The sequence below is a fragment of the Hemiscyllium ocellatum genome, chromosome 15 (assembly GCF_020745735.1).
Source record: "Hemiscyllium ocellatum isolate sHemOce1 chromosome 15, sHemOce1.pat.X.cur, whole genome shotgun sequence".
NCBI classification, from domain to species: domain Eukaryota; kingdom Metazoa; phylum Chordata; class Chondrichthyes; order Orectolobiformes; family Hemiscylliidae; genus Hemiscyllium; species Hemiscyllium ocellatum.
Window position 1 is genome coordinate 67,703,807 of NC_083415.1, and position 19,107 is coordinate 67,722,913.

At 40.4% G+C, this 19,107-nt stretch overlaps 1 protein-coding gene across 4 annotated transcripts in view; it reads left to right on the top strand.

Annotated features, from left to right (window-relative positions):
• rbl1 (retinoblastoma-like 1 (p107)) overlaps positions 1-19,107 on the top strand; it is a 93,634-nt gene that overhangs the window by 14,746 nt on the left and 59,781 nt on the right. For 3 of the 4 annotated variants that reach the window (XM_060836586.1, XM_060836589.1, XM_060836590.1), the window contains 7 exons: positions 730-893; positions 1,938-2,002; positions 10,374-10,560; positions 10,957-11,123; positions 12,152-12,264; positions 14,893-14,996; positions 15,085-15,222. In XM_060836586.1, coding sequence (XP_060692569.1) covers positions 730-893; positions 1,938-2,002; positions 10,374-10,560; positions 10,957-11,123; positions 12,152-12,264; positions 14,893-14,996; positions 15,085-15,222 — 938 coding nt within the window. The remainder of the gene's footprint in view (positions 1-729; positions 894-1,937; positions 2,003-10,373; positions 10,561-10,956; positions 11,124-12,151; positions 12,265-14,892; positions 14,997-15,084; positions 15,223-19,107) is intronic. The other variant, XM_060836588.1, reaches the window with a different exon arrangement.

Sequence of the window (19,107 nt, forward strand, 5' to 3'; positions counted from 1 at the left end):
ATGCTGATTTCACACCCAGTTGGTATTAATAGTCTTAAGCCATTTTCCACCTTCCTTTACATCCTTTCTGCTAGGCCAAAGCTCCTATCCCAGTTCAGGTGAACAAAAATCCATTGTAACTGCAGTGAAGATACATGTTGGAATGTAATAAAACATCACTAAGTTAACATTGTGGCTTGAAAGATTTAGGTTATGCATATGGATTATATAAATGTTGTTTGTATTCTGTTTGAGATATAAAAAAAGGAATTTAATAGAATAGATAGAGTGACAATATTTGGCTAAACTTGGGCAATTTATCTGTAAATTGGGAGCCATTGTTTCAAACAGCACCATCTGTTCAAGTGAAGTAAAGGTGGGACAACAAATGCTGACTTTATCAGAGGCACTCACATTCCATAAGAAGTCACATGCAGTAGAATCATAGACTTGTACAGCATGGAAACAGACTTTTTGGTCCAATTTGTCTATGCTGACCAGATTGAAATCAGCACTATCTTTTTAGATATTATGGAACACTGAAAAGAAGCAGGTGAATTAAATTATGATAAAGAGGAGCCAGGGCTTAATGAAATGGTGGAACTGAAAAAGCTGAATGTTCTGCACCAGTCCTTATATTGGAGTCCATATCCATTCTATATCTTAACTGTTTCTCATGTTAGAATATTTAATGTGGAACACTGTGTCTGAGAGTTATTTTTTCTTAAGGTTATAATATTTGTGTTTTAGCAGGTTTGCCACCAGAGTTTAACAGCCAGGACTATAAACCCCCAGTGCAACCTCCATGCATCATTGACAAGCTATGTGACTTGCATGATGGACTCACTGTAGAAGCAAAAGGCATCAAGGAGCACTACTGGAAACCTTATATTAAAAAGCTGTTTGAGAGAAAGGTAAACCAGGATGACAGTTAAACAAAGTACTGGTGATAACATATCATTTCATATACTATTCTGTAAACTCAGGAAAATTTCATTATATAGGAATGTACAAACCAGGGAACATTTTTGTCTGATTCTGTTTGAAATACACTGTGGTGTACTTGGACTCTTATACCCTCCAATTGCTTCTCAGAAAAAGTGCTGCCCAGCTTGTGAATTTTTTGATACTGTTGGCCTTCATTGTTTCCATGTGTTCACTATAATCTGTATGTTGTAATTAAATGAGTTATTTATTCACTCTGTTCTGAGTTCATGTCCATTCCTTTATGGATTATTTACCTGCACCCAATAAATGTTTCAAGAGGCACCTCATAACCACAGTCTTTCAATTGTAAATATTTCCGAACATTTGTTATAGTTAGGTGACTATCGCCTGTATGTTTAGTCACCTCTCCCTCTATATCCTCGCCACAGTGCATAATTTAACATTGTCAGGGGCTTGGATAGGGTAAATGGACAAGGTCTTTTGCCTGGGGTGGGAGACTAGAGGCGTAGGTTTAGGGTGAGAGAGGCAAGAAATAAAAGGGACCTAAGGGGCAACTTCTCACACCCAGAGTGTGGTGCACGTATAGAATGAGCTGCCAGCGGAAGTGATGGAGGCTGGTACAATTACAGCATTTAAAAGTCATCTGGATGGATATATGAAAAGGAAGGGTTTAGAGGGTGTGGGCCAAGTGGTGGCAAATGTGACTAGATTAGGTTAAGATATCTGGTCAGCATGTATGCTTTGGACTGAAGGGTCTGTTTCCATGCTTTACATCTCTATGATTCTATAATGAGCTTATTTGGATATATGAAGTTATTTGCGCGGTTTTATATCCTTGTGTAGCTAAGAGCTCAGCAATAGCACTTCATGTCTTAATTTGTTCTGATGGCTATCCAATTTATTACCTCTCAACTTATACCCCACACACACTTTCCTTAAGTTAATTCTGTTTTATTTGCATAGCTGCCAAGAGAGTTTAATGTCCTCTAACATTGAGGTTTTGATTTCAGATTCTGAAAGGGAACAGTGAGCTCCTCGTAGGACTTCTGGATGTTAACAATTTTACAGACAACAAGTGAGTTAAAAGCTTGATTATGAATCTGGAGCAACAATAGCAGATTAAAAGTGGACATCAGAAGTGGTATCGTCAGGAGATGATCTTAGAATTGCTGCTTTTCTCAATACACAGCAATGCTCTGGACTTGAGAATAGTTGGTGCAACTTGCAGCTGACAATAATGAGCAGTGTTAACAGAAAAGGGACTTAGGTGATAATGATTAAGGCCTAACGTACTGGGGCGAGGTTCATTTGTATGTATCCTGCAGCAACTTCATGCAAAGGATTTCATTTAATTCACTTGATTATTGAAAGTATCACCTGTTGTTGCTTAATGTTTTAAATCTCTCATTTATATATGTAGAGATAAACCAGAGATACCAACAAATAAAAGAGATCCAGTGTAAGCCAGACACGATAGTATGGAAAATGTATTCATGAGGATTAGATTAGATTTCTTACAGGCCCTTCGGCCCAACAAGTTCACACCGACCTGCCGAAGCGCAACTCACCCAGACGCATTCCCCTGTATTTACCCCTTCACCTAACACTACGGTCAATTTAGTGTGGCCAATTCACCTAACCTGCACATTTTTGGATTGTGGGAGGAAACCGGAGCACCCAGAGGAAACCCACACAGACATGGAGAGAATGTGCAAACTCCACACAGACAGCCGCCTGAGGCAGGAATTGAACCCTTGTCTCTGGCACTGTGAGGCTAACCACTGTGCCACCGTGCCGCCCATAAGGTTGAGGATGGTATAGGAAAAAAAAGATAGAATAAGGGAATGGGATGAGAATAACATGGGAATGATTGGAAGGATGAAATGATGTGCATGGGAGAATTTCATAGAATGGGGACACTGTAACAAAGCACAGGAAAAATGTAATGGCGTGTGAGGGTGGCAATGACATTTAAAGTCACATAAAATGGGTGGATGAAATTATGGTATTGTTTCACTACATATGTCTAACTTGACAGCAAAAAATTTTCAGGTCTCTGCTAGTAAGCAAATTAACAAATAGTACCCCAGCCCTAAGTAATGCTTTTAACTTTTTTTTCTATGATACTACTTATACCTAAGCTTTGTATCTAGGTACCTTTTTACATAAGATGGCGCTGTGTATGCGGCGACATTGTAACCTTCTGCTGTACTTGATTTAAGCTTTATTGTCATATGTACTCACTTACGGAAAATATCTGGAACAGCTGATAGTTTTTTTCTGAGGTGAAGTGCAAATGACTGTTTTCTATCCAATAAGTCTATCAGGTACCCCAGTTCACCAAGTATATATCTCCAGCACTTCATTTTTTTTTAACGTCAGTTCACCACCTCATTTAGGTCAGTGGGCACAAAAGCTTGCTATTAGAAATAGGATATTGCATGAGGGACAGAGTGATGAAGGGTTTGTGCCCGAAACGTCGATTCTCCTCCTTGGATGCTGTCGGACCTGCTGTGCTTTTCTAGCGCCACACTTTATGACTCTGATCTCCAGCATCTGCAGTCCTCACTTTCTCCTAGAGACTGGATGCACCAGGAGTCCACTAACATGCCAAATTGACATGATTGAACATATGCTATTTTGTAGTTTTATTGCCAACTTCACGATCAAATTTTATTTTAGAATAATCAGTTCAGCCAGCTCCAGATGCACTGTTTCTATTCTCTCATCTTCAAAATATAAATTAGATGGCGCATTTTTCATGTATGCTTAGCATAACCTTGGCAGAACCAAGCCATAATTCTAGGTCCAATTATTGTGAAAAGTTGAGAGTGCCAAGCAGTGTGAATCGCAATTACTTCAAATCAGAGACTTATTTTATGTTCCAGCCTGCTAAGTTATAAAGTTGTGGAATGTTGGTTAAAAACCACTGCTCTTCTGACGGTGAACTGCTGTGTCACTTGAAGATTTGAGGGCGTCAATTTGCATTAGAGCAAGCCACTAGAAGCAGAAAGGCAGCAGGTGAGACAAAAAGAAGATGCAACGAGAGTTAACATGGATTGACGTTGTTCTTCTTGTAAACTGCTGGTTCATAACAATGATGCTTGCTAGGAGCAATAGACGAGAAAGCAAACAAAAATATTTTGCCTTTTTAAATGGATGTGTCTGTGAAGATTTATTTCCAGTTGTGTAGCTTCAAATGTTGAAAGTTAAAATATAACCAACAAAATATTGTTAGAAAGTAGCTTCATATTTAATACTTATTGGAAAACTTGGTTTTTGAAGAATTGTGGAAAAATGGATTTATTTTCAGGATTTGTGGAAATATTTGGGGTGGTTTCTGCAAAAGAAGTTATTGAAAGGCCACTGTGAGCATCAAAGTTTTTTGTGACAAACTGCCTAGAAATTTCAACTAATGATTGGCCCTCGCTGAGGTTGTTTGAAGAGGGAGTGGATGTAGAGTGCATCGGTGCCTGGAATTAGTTGAGGAGCAAAACAAAAAAGTCTGCAATCTGCTGATTACTCCCATTTCTGAAAAGAAAAGTCTTGTTGAGTTCATGGTGAAACTTCTCTGTCCTTGTTCTGAATGAATGAAGGAAGGACTTCGCAATGGAATATTTTCTGGGCAAAGACTCCAGAGACAACTGCATGATTTAGTGACTTGACTACATGTGCCAGTACATCAGAGCAACGGACTTCAGAACATGATATGCTTTATCCTTTTGCCTTCAAGAATTAACTCGTTAGTCCAAGGTTTTCTTCAGAAATTCAAGCTTTGACTCAAGATATTAGCTTGCACTCTCTATAGCTTGCCTGACCAAGCTGTGATCTCCAGCAATTTTGTTTTCCGTTCAGATTCCAGCATCTGCTGTAACTTGCTTCTGCAGGGATTCATGGCTTTTTTCCCCCTGAAGTGGGTATGTTTGTATAGGAATAGTTACAGTGGATTAGCATTTATTCTTCTATATTGTTGACTGTCAGCCAATTATTGAACCTTCATTCAAGACATTGTGCTATATTGTGTTTAAAAAGAAACCCGTTGGATGCATTTTCTTTTCAGCCTAATATGGCTAAGATATTTACTTGGTCATTTTGGTGTCTATTGAAAATTTTTCTGTTTATGTTGCAACCTGTGAAGTAGTAGGACTTTGCTACCCTTGGCTGTAGTATGGTAATTGAAACCTGAAGTTTCTGGACAGAGAATATGTATTAAGATTTTTAGCACAGTTAAAATGAATTAGTACTTGGGGCTATGATGTTGTGGCCATAACGGAGACGTGGGTTTCACAGGGGCAGGAATGGTTGCTAGAGGAGGGGGTGTAGCATTGCTAATCAGAGAGTGCATCACCGCTACAGAAACTAAGGTTGTTGAGGAAGGTTTATCTACTGAGTCAGTATGGGTGGAAGTTAGGAACAACAACGGAGCAGCCACCACATTGGGGGTTTTCTGCAGACTCCCTAATAGCAATAGAGAGATTGAAGATTTTGGAAAAATGCAGATGCAGCAGGGTTGTGTTTATGGGTGATTTCAACTTTCCCAATATTGACTGGAACCTCCTTTAGTGCAGATGGTTTGGATAGAGCTGTTTTTGTCAGGTGTGTTCAAGAGGGTTCCTTCTTCAGACAGGCCGATGAGGGGCAAAGCCATTTTGGATTTGGTGCTCGCCAGTGGGCCAGGGCAGGTGTCAGATCTCTCGGTGGGAGAACACTTAGGTGACAGTGACCACAGCTGCCTCACATTTACCATAGCCTTGGAGAGGGAAAGGAGCAGTTACCATGGGAAGATATTTAATTGGGGAAAAATAAATTATGATGCTGTCAGACAGGTGTTGGAAGTACAGACTGGGAGTAATTATTCCACAGAAAGGGCGCAGCAGACATGTGGAGACTGTTTAAGGAGCAATTGTTGCAAATGATGCACAAATTTGTTCTTCTGAGACAGGTAGGAAGGGGTAAGATTAAGGAACCTTGGATGACGAGAACAGAGGACCTTCTCATCAAAAGGAATAAGGCAGCTTAGGTAAGGTGGAGGTAGCAAGGATCTAGCACAGCTTTAGAGGATTACAGGCTTGCTAGAAACGAGCTCAGAAATGGACCGAGGAGAGCCAGGAAGGGGCACGTAAAAGGCTTGGCAGGAAGGATTAGGGAGAATCCGAAGGCATTTCACTCATACATAAGGGGTAAGAGAATGATCAGGGAGAAGGTAGGGCTGATCAGGGGTAGCGTAGGGAACTTGTGCGTGGAGTCTGAGCAGATAGTGAAGCCCTAAATGAGTTTTTTTTTGCTTCAGTTTTCACGAAGAAAAGGGACTTTGTTGTGAATGAGAACTTTGAGGAGCTGGGATACAGGCTTGAACAGATCAAGATTGATGAAGCTGATGTGCTGGAAATTTTGGCAAACATTAAGATTAATAAGTCCCCAGGGCCAGACCAGATTTATCCTAGGCTGCTCTGGGAAGCAAGAAAGGAGGTTGCTAAGCCACTGGCAAAGGTCTTTGCTTCCTCATTCTCCCTGAGAGTCGTACCAGAGGATTGGAAGGAGGTGAATGTTGTTCTTCTTTTCAAGAAGGGTATAGGGAAATCCTTTTCTCCTTTGGTTTCAGATTCCAGCATCTGCAGTAATTTGCTTTTATCCATTGTTAGATTAAGCTGTTGAGCCATCATTGAAACTTCATATTTTTTGTTAGTGAAGGTTAAGAATACTTGAAGTGGGAAAGTATTCTACTTCAGGCTCCCACTATTGTTATTACATCTACCACATACAATATTACAAAGTTATTATAAAGAGAAAATGCTGGAGAAAGGTCTGGCAGTTTCTGAGAAAGAAAAATAGTGCTAATGCTTCTAGTCCAGTATAACTCACCTTTGGAACTCTGTAGTCATACTTGAGTCAAGATGTTTACTGTTTTACTGTCACCACAGATGCTGCCAGGCCTGCATAGTTTCTCCATGTTTTCATTACAAATTTCCAACTTATATGATGTTTTGCTTTTATACACAGTTAATATTCTTGTGTACTTTCCTACTATACATGGATTTTTTGATTTTTCCTTGCATATCGATAAGTTGGGAGCACTGAGATAAGGAAACTGTGGGTGGTTATGTGCTTTAGGCACATGACCATTAGGAACTGGATTGAGACTGACCAGTTGCATTTTATATAAAATCATTAACCAACAAAATACATAAATCATAGTACTTGAGAGAGAGAAATTTGATTTATTCCAAGCTAGAATTCAAAACAAAGATCAGGAATCCTCATTCCTTTTCCCCATTGCGCACCTGTCTTTCTATGTGAGATAATCATGAATGATGCTGAGAGTATAAAGTGGGAGTTTTATCAGGGGTTAGGAAGAAGGGCTCCTTCAAACTTTTTCAGTCTCCTTTAGTTAGCTCTTCATTACGCAGAAGAAAACAGAGTACTGGCAAGTTAATCTAGCTGTAATAAATAATTATTAAAGTTGCAGGATGGTAGATCAATTCAGCCAAGTGAGGGGGCATTCTGCAGCTTGTGTGTGAAGTCACGGTTACAACGTTTCCCAGTCAGGCACGTCTGCAGGAAGTGTCACCAGCAACGTAAGCTTGAACTCCAGGTTTTGGAAGTGAGTAGAGTCTAGAGTTACCGTTGTGCAACACTGAGGCAGAGGACTTACATGTTTAGCATGGTCAAGAGATGTTCACATCACAGATTACAGGCAGAGGGGGAAATGGGTCGTCACCAACTGCTTCAAAAGCACAAGGCAAGTATTGTGAGGATTCTCTGAATTAAGCTTGCTTAGTAATCAGTATTCCATTTTGAATACTGGTGCAGCTGGTGATTCTATGGAAGACTACAACCGTAGCCAAGTCATAGGTACCACAGGGGTTGGGGATGAGATCCTAAAGGCAAATTTCAGGGAGCCAGGTAGGATGTTGAAAGGCAGGACCTCTAAAGCAGTAGTCTCGGGATTACTTTCAGTCCCATGTACTATGGAGTATAGAAATAGGACGGTCAAGTAATTGATCACAGCTGACCAGCTGGTGTAGGAGGGCGGGCCTCAGAATTCTAGAGCGTTGGGAGTAGTTCTGAGAAAGCTGGGTCCAAACAAGCTCGATGGTCTACATCTTGCAAAATCTGGATAAATATTCTTATAGGAAAGTTTTTGGTATTTGCAGGGGAATGGGAACTTCCGGACAAATTCCGAGTAGTGAACGTGAGGCAGAAATTTAAATAGCGACATTGAAAGACAGAGGAAGCAGAAGATACAGATATCGCAATGGGGCAGGAAGAGATGATGTTTCCATTGAAATCTGCGAATACAATTATTTGAGTTCCTCATTCCACTTTTCTATCTCTCCCTGATAATTTTGATTCCCTTGGCTAACAAGAAATTATTTATTCACTCTCAAAGATTCTCTGCCTTTGACACCTTCTGAGACAGAGAACTCGAAAGTCTCTCAACCCTCTTAAAGGAAATAAATTCCTCTCATCTCTGACAAAAAGGGCAACCCCTAATTTTAAAGGCATTAAAAAGTGTACAGCACAGGACTTCAGCAGTATTAAAGGATACATATGTGAGTACAGCTCATATGGAAAACCTAAAGTCAGTGAGTGCACACATGTGATACTGAGATGTTGCAATTAAAATGAAACTATGCTTAAAGAGGTGCAAGGATGGCAGCACAGCATCCCTGCGTACAGGTATTCCAGGTAGGGTAGAGAAGTGGGTAAGACAAGGTAGGAATATTGCTGGTTTAGGGCTGTGTGGAGAGATGATGTACTACATGAGGATTCAAACTAAGCTGTTTGGGTTTATAGCAGAAAGAAAAAGGGTGCAAGTGCGCTCTTGTCCTTTATCATGTCCAGATCCCAAAATATTGGGAAAGTGTTCGAGGATCAAATATGGAAGTAACTTTTTTGTGTGTCAAAACAAGAGCAATAATAATTGGGGCACTGGATGTTGTCTGCTTGGATTTTATTCAGACACTTGACAAGGTCCCAAATGGCAGCCTGGTCAGAAAACTTAAAGCTGATGGGATGCAGGGAAATGTGACGCATTAAAACCAGAATTGACTCTGACCAGAAATAGAATAATGGTCGATGGATGGTTTTGCGACTGGAAAGGAGTTTCCAGTGATTCTCCCCAGGGTTCACTATTAGGTCCTTTGCTGTTTGTGCTGTATATTAGTGAGTTAAGCTTAAATGTGGGAGGCATGAAGAAAGTATAAGTTTGTAGCCGCTATCAAGAAAACAACCAATATTTTAGTGAAAAGAAGTGGTTGGCACCTGGAGATCATCTTACTGGTTGGTGAAGTTTGCAGAAAAGTGGCAAGTAGAGCTCAGTCTGAATAAATGCATAATTATGCACTCTAATCAAAATCCCTTCAGTGTGGAAATAGGCCATTTGGCCCAAGTGGTGTCCTCACCAACTGTCTGAAGAACCTCCCACCCAGATCCTTTCCCTGTAATCCACCTAGCCTGGGCGATTTCCTATGGCCAATCCACCTAACCTGCACATCTTTGAACTGTGGGAGGAAACCGCAGCACCAAGCAGAAACCCATGCAGACAAAGGGAGAACGTGCAAACTCCACACAAACAGTTGCACAAGGGTGGAATCGCACGCAGGTCCCTGGTGCTGTGAAGTGGCAAAGCTAACTATTGTGCCACCCTGGGGAAGACAAACCAAGCAAGGGAGCATACAATAAATGGGAGAGTATTGAGTAGAGGAAATGAGACCTTGGCGTATGGAATTCTGAGATGGCAGAACAGGTAGATAAGGTGGTAAAGAAGGTGCATGGAATGGCTTCCTTCATTGAGCGAGGTTTTGAATATAAAAGCTGGAATGTAATGCTGGAATTGTATTATATTTAAAAAATCTGGTTCATTCAGAGAAGACATCTTTGCTGTAGCTGCAGTACAGAGGAATTTGTAATCATGTTGCCAGGATTTGAAAATTACAGCTGTGAAGAAATATTGGATAGCCAAGAGTCTTTTCCTTAGAACTGGGATATGGTGGTTGATTTAATTGAGATGTACAAAATAATGAGGGGCTTAAATGGACTGAACAGGGAAAACCTGTTTTCCCCAGCGAACAGTTCATTAGCCAGGAGTCACTGATTTAAAGTGATTGGTAAAACAATGAGAGGAGATCTGAAGAAAGCGTTTTAGCCCATGGGTGATGCCTGTTTGAAATTTGCTGCCGAGTTTGGAGTTTGAGGGGGAACCCTTCAACTCGTTCAAAAATAACCTGGATCTGCACACGGAGGAATGTAAGTTGCAAGATAACAGGCCAGGAGCTGGAATCTGGAATTACAACGGGTGATTATTTTATTCGACTAGTGCACATAACAATGAACTGGTCACTTTCTGCACCTGAACATTTCTATTGTTGTATAGGTACTACCGAGAAATACTGCTGGGCTCATTTGTAATGACTTTTTCTTGTCATTGTGCTTATTTGCTACAGCAAAGCAATAAACAAGGAATATGAAGAGTATGTTCTGACCGTGGGGGATTTTGATGAGCGGATATTTCTGGGAGAAGATGCCGATGAAGAAATAGGGACTCCTAGCAAGTCTGCAGTGGATGTTTCAGTTGGGAAACTGTCAGCAAGAATCCAAGTAGAATGCAACCTTCAACAGCACTTCGAAAAAGTAATTAAACTTTCTTTAGTGCTAAACAATTGATGACACCATTGACAAATTTATCTATAGTTGTTGACATCTTCAACTTTTCTTGATGTTTCAACCTCAGCTCTGAGTGAGTTGTACTGGTCTGTTTATTTTCTCTTAACCTCGTGGCCCGCTCCAAAGATATGATTTCATCAACTAGGCTGATAATTCAGTGCAATACCAAAATGTAGCACTGGCAGTTAAGACGTTAACTGAGGGCCTGCCTGCTTGTGACCATGTGAAGTTCAAGTCCCAGAGTGTCAATGATAACTATATCTTTAGATTGATGCTTTAACATGTTGCTTATATTGGCATTTATCCTGCGTGTTTTAGGTGAGGGAATTAAATATTAATCTCTTCCTTGTGATGTTTTAATAGACAAAATCTTTAGCACCTTCAACACCCTTGACAGGAAGACGGTACTTGAAGGAGAAAGAACTGGTTGTAACACCAGTGTCCTCAGCCACACAGAGCGTGAGTCGTTTACAGACCATGGTAATGGGACTCAAAAACACCCCAAGTGAGCTTCTGCTGCAGGTTTTCAAGTGAGCAAAGAATTTTTTTTAAACTACCTTCGTGGCTTTTTGTATTGTCATGTAAACTCCCTAAAGACAGGATGCATTTTCTTTTCCTCCGTTCTTGATTTTCTCATCGTCACTACTTGGAGTTACCTTGTACAGTTCAGCAGTCTGCAAAGGTGGAGAGGAAAGAACGCTGATGAGAGTCACTATCAAGATCCTGAGTCAGTTTCCAACGAATATTCCATGCTAGACTCCCTACTAGATTAAACAGTATTCCTGTGCATTCCTTCAGCATTCCTCTACTAGCCACAGAGGCACTTGGCACCCTCTCATTAAAAGTGACAATCTCTTCTACATCCTTGTTGACTTTGCCATCCATCACCACTGGTGGTATTAACCTTACCAGTCATCTTCCCAATCCAACCCTGCTCCTGCAGATTCTGCCAGTGAATCAGCTCTCACTGCTGCTGTATGCATCACATTCTGGAATGCCCATTTATTTGTCTGATAGCATAGAACTTCAATATAGAGGAACCTCAATAATCTGACGTTCGATTATCCAGCAAGATCACAAGGTCCCGATGCTTGGCTAAACTGTGTTATACAGCATTTGATTATCCGACCAAATACTCCCTGCCCATGTCATTTGGATAATCGAGGTTCGTTCCTCTGTATTGTGGGGTTTTTTTTAAATGTTGCCATAGCTGTTGGGCCAAACACAAGAATGCCAAATTGTGATAATACATACCTGTATAGGCACACTGACAGAAAAGGCTTCCGAGTTGGAAGACCTTTTGCGAGCCCATCTTGCTATATCTATAAATTTTTACTGCTGTAAATAAGGTGTGAAATTTGTAAATTAAACAAAATGACTGGGGTCTTTTTATGATGGAATTATTAAGTCTTACAACATTTCATGAAATGTGGATAAACACGTATCAGGTACAATGTGACATTACTTGATATTGCACACACTTTTTTTCCCCCAAACCCTCCTTTAATTCATCTTTTGTGCAGGTTAACAATTATAAAGAATTATTCACTGATTTCAGCTCCTGTTCACGGAACCCAGTTGAAGCTATAACAGCCCGTGTGAAAAAGATGGGTGAGACTTTCTGCCATCACTATGTACAACCAATGGAAAGCCAGGCTGGTTCTCATATAGGTGAGAAACACATCAAAGCTGATTAGCTTTGGTATTCCATTTTGTGAGAGTGCCAAAATTTGGCAGATGAGGTATAATGTGGAAAAATGTGGCTTTGGGATTCCCAAAAAGGAACGGGAGTTGACCACTTGGTGCCTGCCGAGTTCACTCTGCCATTTGATAAGATCACGGCTGCTCTGATTGTGGCTCTACTTTCCTGTCTACCTTTTAAAATCTTTCCATTCACTGCTCTCCAGGGGCTAGAACTCCACAGATTAATAACCCATGAGAAAAGCATTTTGTCCTTAACTCTGTCTCAAATAGGAGGCTCCTATTTTTTATCTCCCATATGTGGAAACACCCTCTCGGCATCCATCCTCTGAAATACATTCAGGATCTTATGTATTTAAACATTGCATAATATTTAACTAAGTAAAAGTAGATTCAAACCCAGCCTGTCTAGCCTTTGCTTGAAGGAAGATTGCTTTCACCCAAGAATCAGTCAAGTGAACTTGTCTGGCCACCTACAGTACTCCATCTTTACATGAGGAACCAAAAGCATGAGACCAATGTGACTGCAACAGAACTTACCTAATTTTATATTTCATTCCATTTGCAATAAACGTTTCTAACTATCTCCTATGTTTGCATACTAGCCATTCAGGAAAATGAGATCCATCTGTCCCATAAAGGTCTGCAGTCCCTGCTTTCTAATTTATTTTTCCTGCCAATATGAACAATTTCATATTGTTTTCCCTTATAATGTTCCATCTGCCAAATTTTTGTTTGCCCCCGAACCTATCTACGTTCCTCTGTAGACTCATCATGTTGTATTAACTTACTTTTCTGTTTGTCATTGTCATCAGCAAATTCAACAGCAATGCATTCTATCCTTTCACTTAAGCATTAAATATAGATTGCAAATTGTTGAATCCTTGTTGCTGTCCACTGGTTTCAGCTTGCCAATCCAAAAAAAAACTCAGTTGCAAATATATTCTCCTTCCAATTAGTTAACCAATTCTGTGTGTGATGATGTTTCTTCCCTTCTGCTTTCACCTCTCAATTATAAGATAGTTATTTGAGGCCCTTTTAAAAGTTTGTTATTCTAATTTCCAGCTATTTAGTGACAGTCCCCAACAGTTGTAACTAATGAATCAATCAACTTCTAGCTTTCCAGTGATGGCATCACCTTTTAATCATAAAATATTCTTTTTGAAAGATTATTATTAATACTTTGATCTGTTACAGGAACTGCTTCTACAATCTGTTGTTAACTCGCAATTCTAGACAGTAACATTTGTATAAAATATACCTTTCTAATGTGTAAAATAGCAGCTGCTTCGGTACTATTTCTTGTCCTGACTTTCAGCAATTCCTGCATTTGAAAAGCTTGGGGCTGCACGTGTGCATGAAACTAAATCTCAGTATGACTCACTACTTTTGGGACATGAAGGGAAAAGATTGCAAGAAAATGGATTCAGATCCATTTTTTTAAAACTGACTTTATGAAGAAATCTTTGAAATTTTGCAGCATTCCACAGGCTTATACTGAAGACATAACACCTCAAGCATGTAACTTTTCCTGCAGCTTCAGTATTGTGTTGTTCCTGATCAGAGCTAATGTTTAATAGGGATACTGGGTGCCTGAAGTACAATACGTCTTTATTTAATGAATACAAAAGCAAATTACATCAAATCTGCAAAAGAATTCAGTTGTCCATTTCAAACATAATTTTAGCACAGTTTGACAGATTGGCCCAACACATTTTTTTGTTTTATTCATTCGTACACTGTAGGCATCACTGGCAAGGCCAGCATTTATTTCCCATAGGCAGCTAAGAGTCAGCCACAATGCTGTGGGGCTGGAGTCACATAGATCAGACGAGTAGATGGTTGCCGATTTCCTTCCCTGAAGGACATTAATGAAACAGATGGGTTTTTACGACAGTACTGTTAGTCACACTTGTGTTGAATTCAAATTCCACTGTCTGCCATCAAATCCTTGATGCCTTATGCATCATGTTCCTTGGTGTCAAATAATCTCCTATGAAAAACCAGATTTAAAATGCAAGAATTATATGAATAAAATCTGTAAATTTTTAATGCTCTGTGCCAGTAGAAGCTACACCAGCCAGAAAACAATCCCAACCTCTTTAAAGCTGCGCTTCCCAAACTTGTTCCCACTTTGACTCATTTCAAGGCTTGGAAAATTGTTACAACCCCTCGGTAAGAACTTTGAGAGCGAGGGTCTGTTGGAGCAGGGACATTTGTAACTTGGTCAGAACTCCATGGCACCCACCAAAAATTTTAGTTTGAGATATCATTTGGGGTGACAGCCCCAACTTTGGGAATCCCTGCTCTAAAAGGTACATAGTGCATGAGAAAGCAGCATTCTATTTCCTTGAAATGCTCTGAGATGTTTGAAAATGAGACATTCCATACAATCCAAACTAATTTCCTTTAATTGTAGTCAATATAGCCATGTGTTTGCATGTCAGGCTTTTAGTCATTATTGCTCAGCTCATGTTTTAATAAATGTTCCCTTTATTACATTCTGACAGCCCACAGTAAAAGCATTAGGTCAGTATGTGCCTACAAAAACTGAATGATGTTATGATCTCACTTTATATTTGAATCGTTTTGAAATAGATTTTGCTATCCGGCGGCTGAGACTTGCTGAAATCTTGTATTGGAAAATCCTGGAGACAGTGATGCTGCAGGAAAATCGCCGAAACCCTGGGAAAGACATGACTGTGAGTAGCTGTTGCAGCTTGGAGAGATATCACTATTCTGCAACACAGTTCATTGGCTGATGTATTTAATTGAATTTTAATTCTCTAGGTTTTACTGGAGCAAGATATTTTCCATCGGTCCCTGATGGCTTGCTGCCTGGAGATAGTTCTCTCCTCTTATAGTTCACAGCGTACATTCCCATGGATTATCGCCATCCTGGATCTTAGTCCTTTTTACTTCTACAAGGTAAGTGAGGAATGTAAGATCCCAAGATAAATATTAATATGAATGCTTATTTAGGCAAATTTTACTTTACCATCATCTATTTTACATATTGATAAGAATTTGTATGAAGATTTTTTTGATATTCCTTTCAGGTGCTGCAGTTACCCTGATAGAGGTGGTTGAGACACACACTCCTCTTCCCATGTCTTTTTAACTAGAAGAGAGTTTCTGTTACATTGTCTCTATTTCATTGTTAAGATTTGTCTCCTCCCACAGCAGTTATATAATGACTAGCAATAATTTATTATACAGTGTGGATGTCCCTACTAGAGAAGGTACAAAACTTGACATACTCCTGGGAAATAAGGTAGGGCAGGTGACTGAGGTGTCAATGGAAGAGCACTTTGGGCCAGCGACCATAATTCTATTAGATTTAAAATAGTGATGGAAAAGGATAGACCAGATCTAAAAGTTGAAGTTCTAAATTGGAGAAAAGCCAATTTTGATGGTGTTAGGCAAGAACTTTCAAAAACTGTGGGGGCAAATGTTCGTATGTAAAGGGATGACTGGTAAATGGGAAGCCTTCAGAAATGAGATAACAAGAATCCAGAGAAAGTATATTCCTGTTAGGGTAAAGGAAAGGCTGGTAGGTATGCTGGATGACTAAAGAAATTGAGAGTTTAGTGAAGAAAAAGAAGGAAGCACGCCAGGCATAGACTGGATAGATCGAGTGAATCCTTAGACGAGAATAAAGCAATAGGAATATACTTTAAAAGGGAAATCAGGAGGGCAAAAAGGGGACATATAAAGTTAAGGAGAACCCAAAGGGCTTTTACAAATACATTAAGGACAAAAGGGTAACTGGGAAGAGAATAGGGCCTCTCAAAGATCAGCAAGGTGGCCTTTGTGTGGAGCTGCAGAAAATGGGGAATGTACTAAACGAGTATTTTGCATCAGTATTTACTATGGAAAAAGACATGTAAGATATAGAATGTAGGGAAATAGATGGTGACATCTTGGAAAATGTCCATATTACTTGCACTCATATGTTTTATGGTATGCTGACCTGGTATGTCACTTCGTCCATAAGTTTAAAATCTGGATAGTATACTGAAGGTTTTGTGCATGCACACATTTCCTTTGACTATAATTACTGTAACCTATTCTCCATTGATTTTAATAGCCTCACCCCACTTTTCATATCTGGTCCTCCTTTGAAGACTGTAGGGTTGACTGATATAAGTGAAAATATCACTGATGCATGCTCTGCCAAAGCCAGGTATTGATGAGAGGGTGAGGGGTGTAATTATAATTATTTCCATGTCGGCATAATTTAAAATTTGAAGATTATGTGGGTGGCTTCAGGGTCCCTTGGCCTGATAATAGACAATAGGTGCAAGAGTAGGCCATTCTGCCCTTCAATATGATCATGGCTGATCATCCTTAATCAGTATCCTGTTCCTGCCTTATCTCCATAACCCTTGATTTCACGATCCTTGAGAGCTCTATCCAACTCTTTCTTAAATGAATCCAGAAACTGGGCCTCCACTGCCCTCTGGGGCAGAGCATTCCACACAGCCACCACTCTCTGGGTGAAGACGTTTCTCCTCATCTCTGTCCTAAATGGTCTGCCCCGTATTTTTAAGATGTGTCAATGGAAACATATTTCCTGCCTCCAGAGTGTCCAATCCTTTAATAATTACATTAGATTAGATTACTTACAATGTGGAAGCAGACCCTTCAACCCCACAAGTCCATACCAACCCAACGAAGCGCATCTTATACGTCTCAATCAGATCGCCTCTCAGTCTTCTAAACTCAAGGGTATACAAGCCCAGTCGTTCCAGTCTTTCAGCGTAAGGTAGTCCCACCATTCCAGGAATTGACCTCGTGAACCTACGCTGCACTCCCTCAATAGCCAGAATGTCTTTCCTCAAATTTGGAGACCAGAACTGCACACAATATTCCAGGGTACTGTCTCACCAGGGCCCTGTACAGCTGCAGAAGAACCTCTTTGCTTCTGTACTCAATCCCTCTTGTTATGAAGGCCAGCGTGCTGTTAGCCTTCTTCACTACCTGCTGTACCTGCATGCTTACCTTCATTGACTGGTGTACAAGATCTCTTTGTACTGCCCCTTTACCTAAATTGATTCCATTTAGGTAGTAATCTGCCTTCCTGTTCTTGCCACCAAAGTCGCTAACCATACATTTATCCACATTAAACTGCATCTGCCATGCATGTGACCACTCACTTAACCTGTCCAGGTCACCCTGTAATCTCCTAACATCCTCCTCACATTTCACCCTGCCACCCAGCTCAGTATCATCAGCAAATTTGCTTATGTTATTACTAATACCATCTTCTATATTATTAACATATTGTAAAAAGCTGCGGTCCCAGCACTGATCCCTGCGGTACCCCACTGGTCACTGCCTGCCATTCCGAAAGGGAGCCATTTATCGCTATTCTTTGTTTCCTATCAGCCAACCAACTTTCAATCCAAGTTAGTACCTTGCCCCTAATACCATGCACCTAATTTTGCTCACTAACCTCCTATGTGGGACTTGATCAAAAGCTTTCTGAAAGTCCAGGTACACTACATCTACTGGATCTCCCTCGTCCATCTTCAGAGTTACATCCTCAAAACATTCTAGAAGATTAGTCAAGCATGATTTCCCCTTCATAAATCCATGCTGACTCTGACCTATCCTGTTACTACTATCCAGATGTGCCGTAATCTCATCCTTTATAATAGACTCCAGCATCTTTCCCACCACGAAGGTCAGACTAACTGGTCTATAATTTCTTGCTTTCTCTCTCCCACCTTTCTTAAAAAGTGGTACAACATTAGTCACCCTCCAATCCGCAGGAACTGATCCTGAATCTATCAAATTCTGGAAAATAATCACCAACGCATCCACGATTTCTCGAGCCACCTCCTTCAGCACCCTGGGATGTAGACCATCAGGCTCCAGGGACTTATCAACCTTCAGACCTAACAGTCTCTCCAACACCAATTCCTGGCAAATATAAATTCCCTTAAGTTCAGGTCGTTCAGCCACTGTCACCTCAGGGAGATTGCTTGTGTCTTCCCCAGTGAACACAGATCTGAAATAGTAATTCAATTCTTCTGCCATTTCTTTGTTCCCTGTAATATATTCCCCTGTTTCTGTCTTCAAGGGCCCAATTTTAGTCTTAACCATTTTTTTGCCTTTCACATACCTAAAAAAGCTTTTGCTATCCTCCTTTATATTTTTGGCCAGTTTACCTTCGTACCTCATTTTTTTCTCTGCGTGTTTCCTTCTTAGTAATCCTCTGTTGTTCTTTAAAAGCTTCCCAGTCCTCCGTTTTCCCACTTATCTTTGCTATGTTATACTTTTTCTCTTTTAACCTTATATGTTTCTTAACTTCCCTCGTCAGCCACGGCCACCCATGCCTCCTCCTAGGATCTTGCTTCCTTTTTGGAATGAATTGATCCTGCATCTTCTGCATTGTACACGAAATATCCACCATTGTTCCTCCACTGTCATCCCTGCTAAGGTATTGCACCATTGAACTTTGGTCAGCTCTGGCCGTGGCTGACGAGGGAAGTTAAGAAACATATGAAGTTAAGAGAAAAAGTATAACATAGCAAAGATAAGTGGGAAAACAGAGGACTGGGAAGCTTTTAAAGAACAACAGAGGATTACTCAGAAGGAAATACGCAAAAAAAAATGAGGTACGAAGGTGAACTCTGCCCTCATAGCTCCATAGTTCCCTTTATTCAACAGAAATATTGTCACTTCCAATTGTATCCTCTCCCTCTCAAGTTGCAGATTGAAGCTTATTGTATTATGGTCACTACTTAGGGCGGCACGGTGGCACAGTGGTTAGCACTGCTGCCTCACAGCGCCTGAGACCTGGGT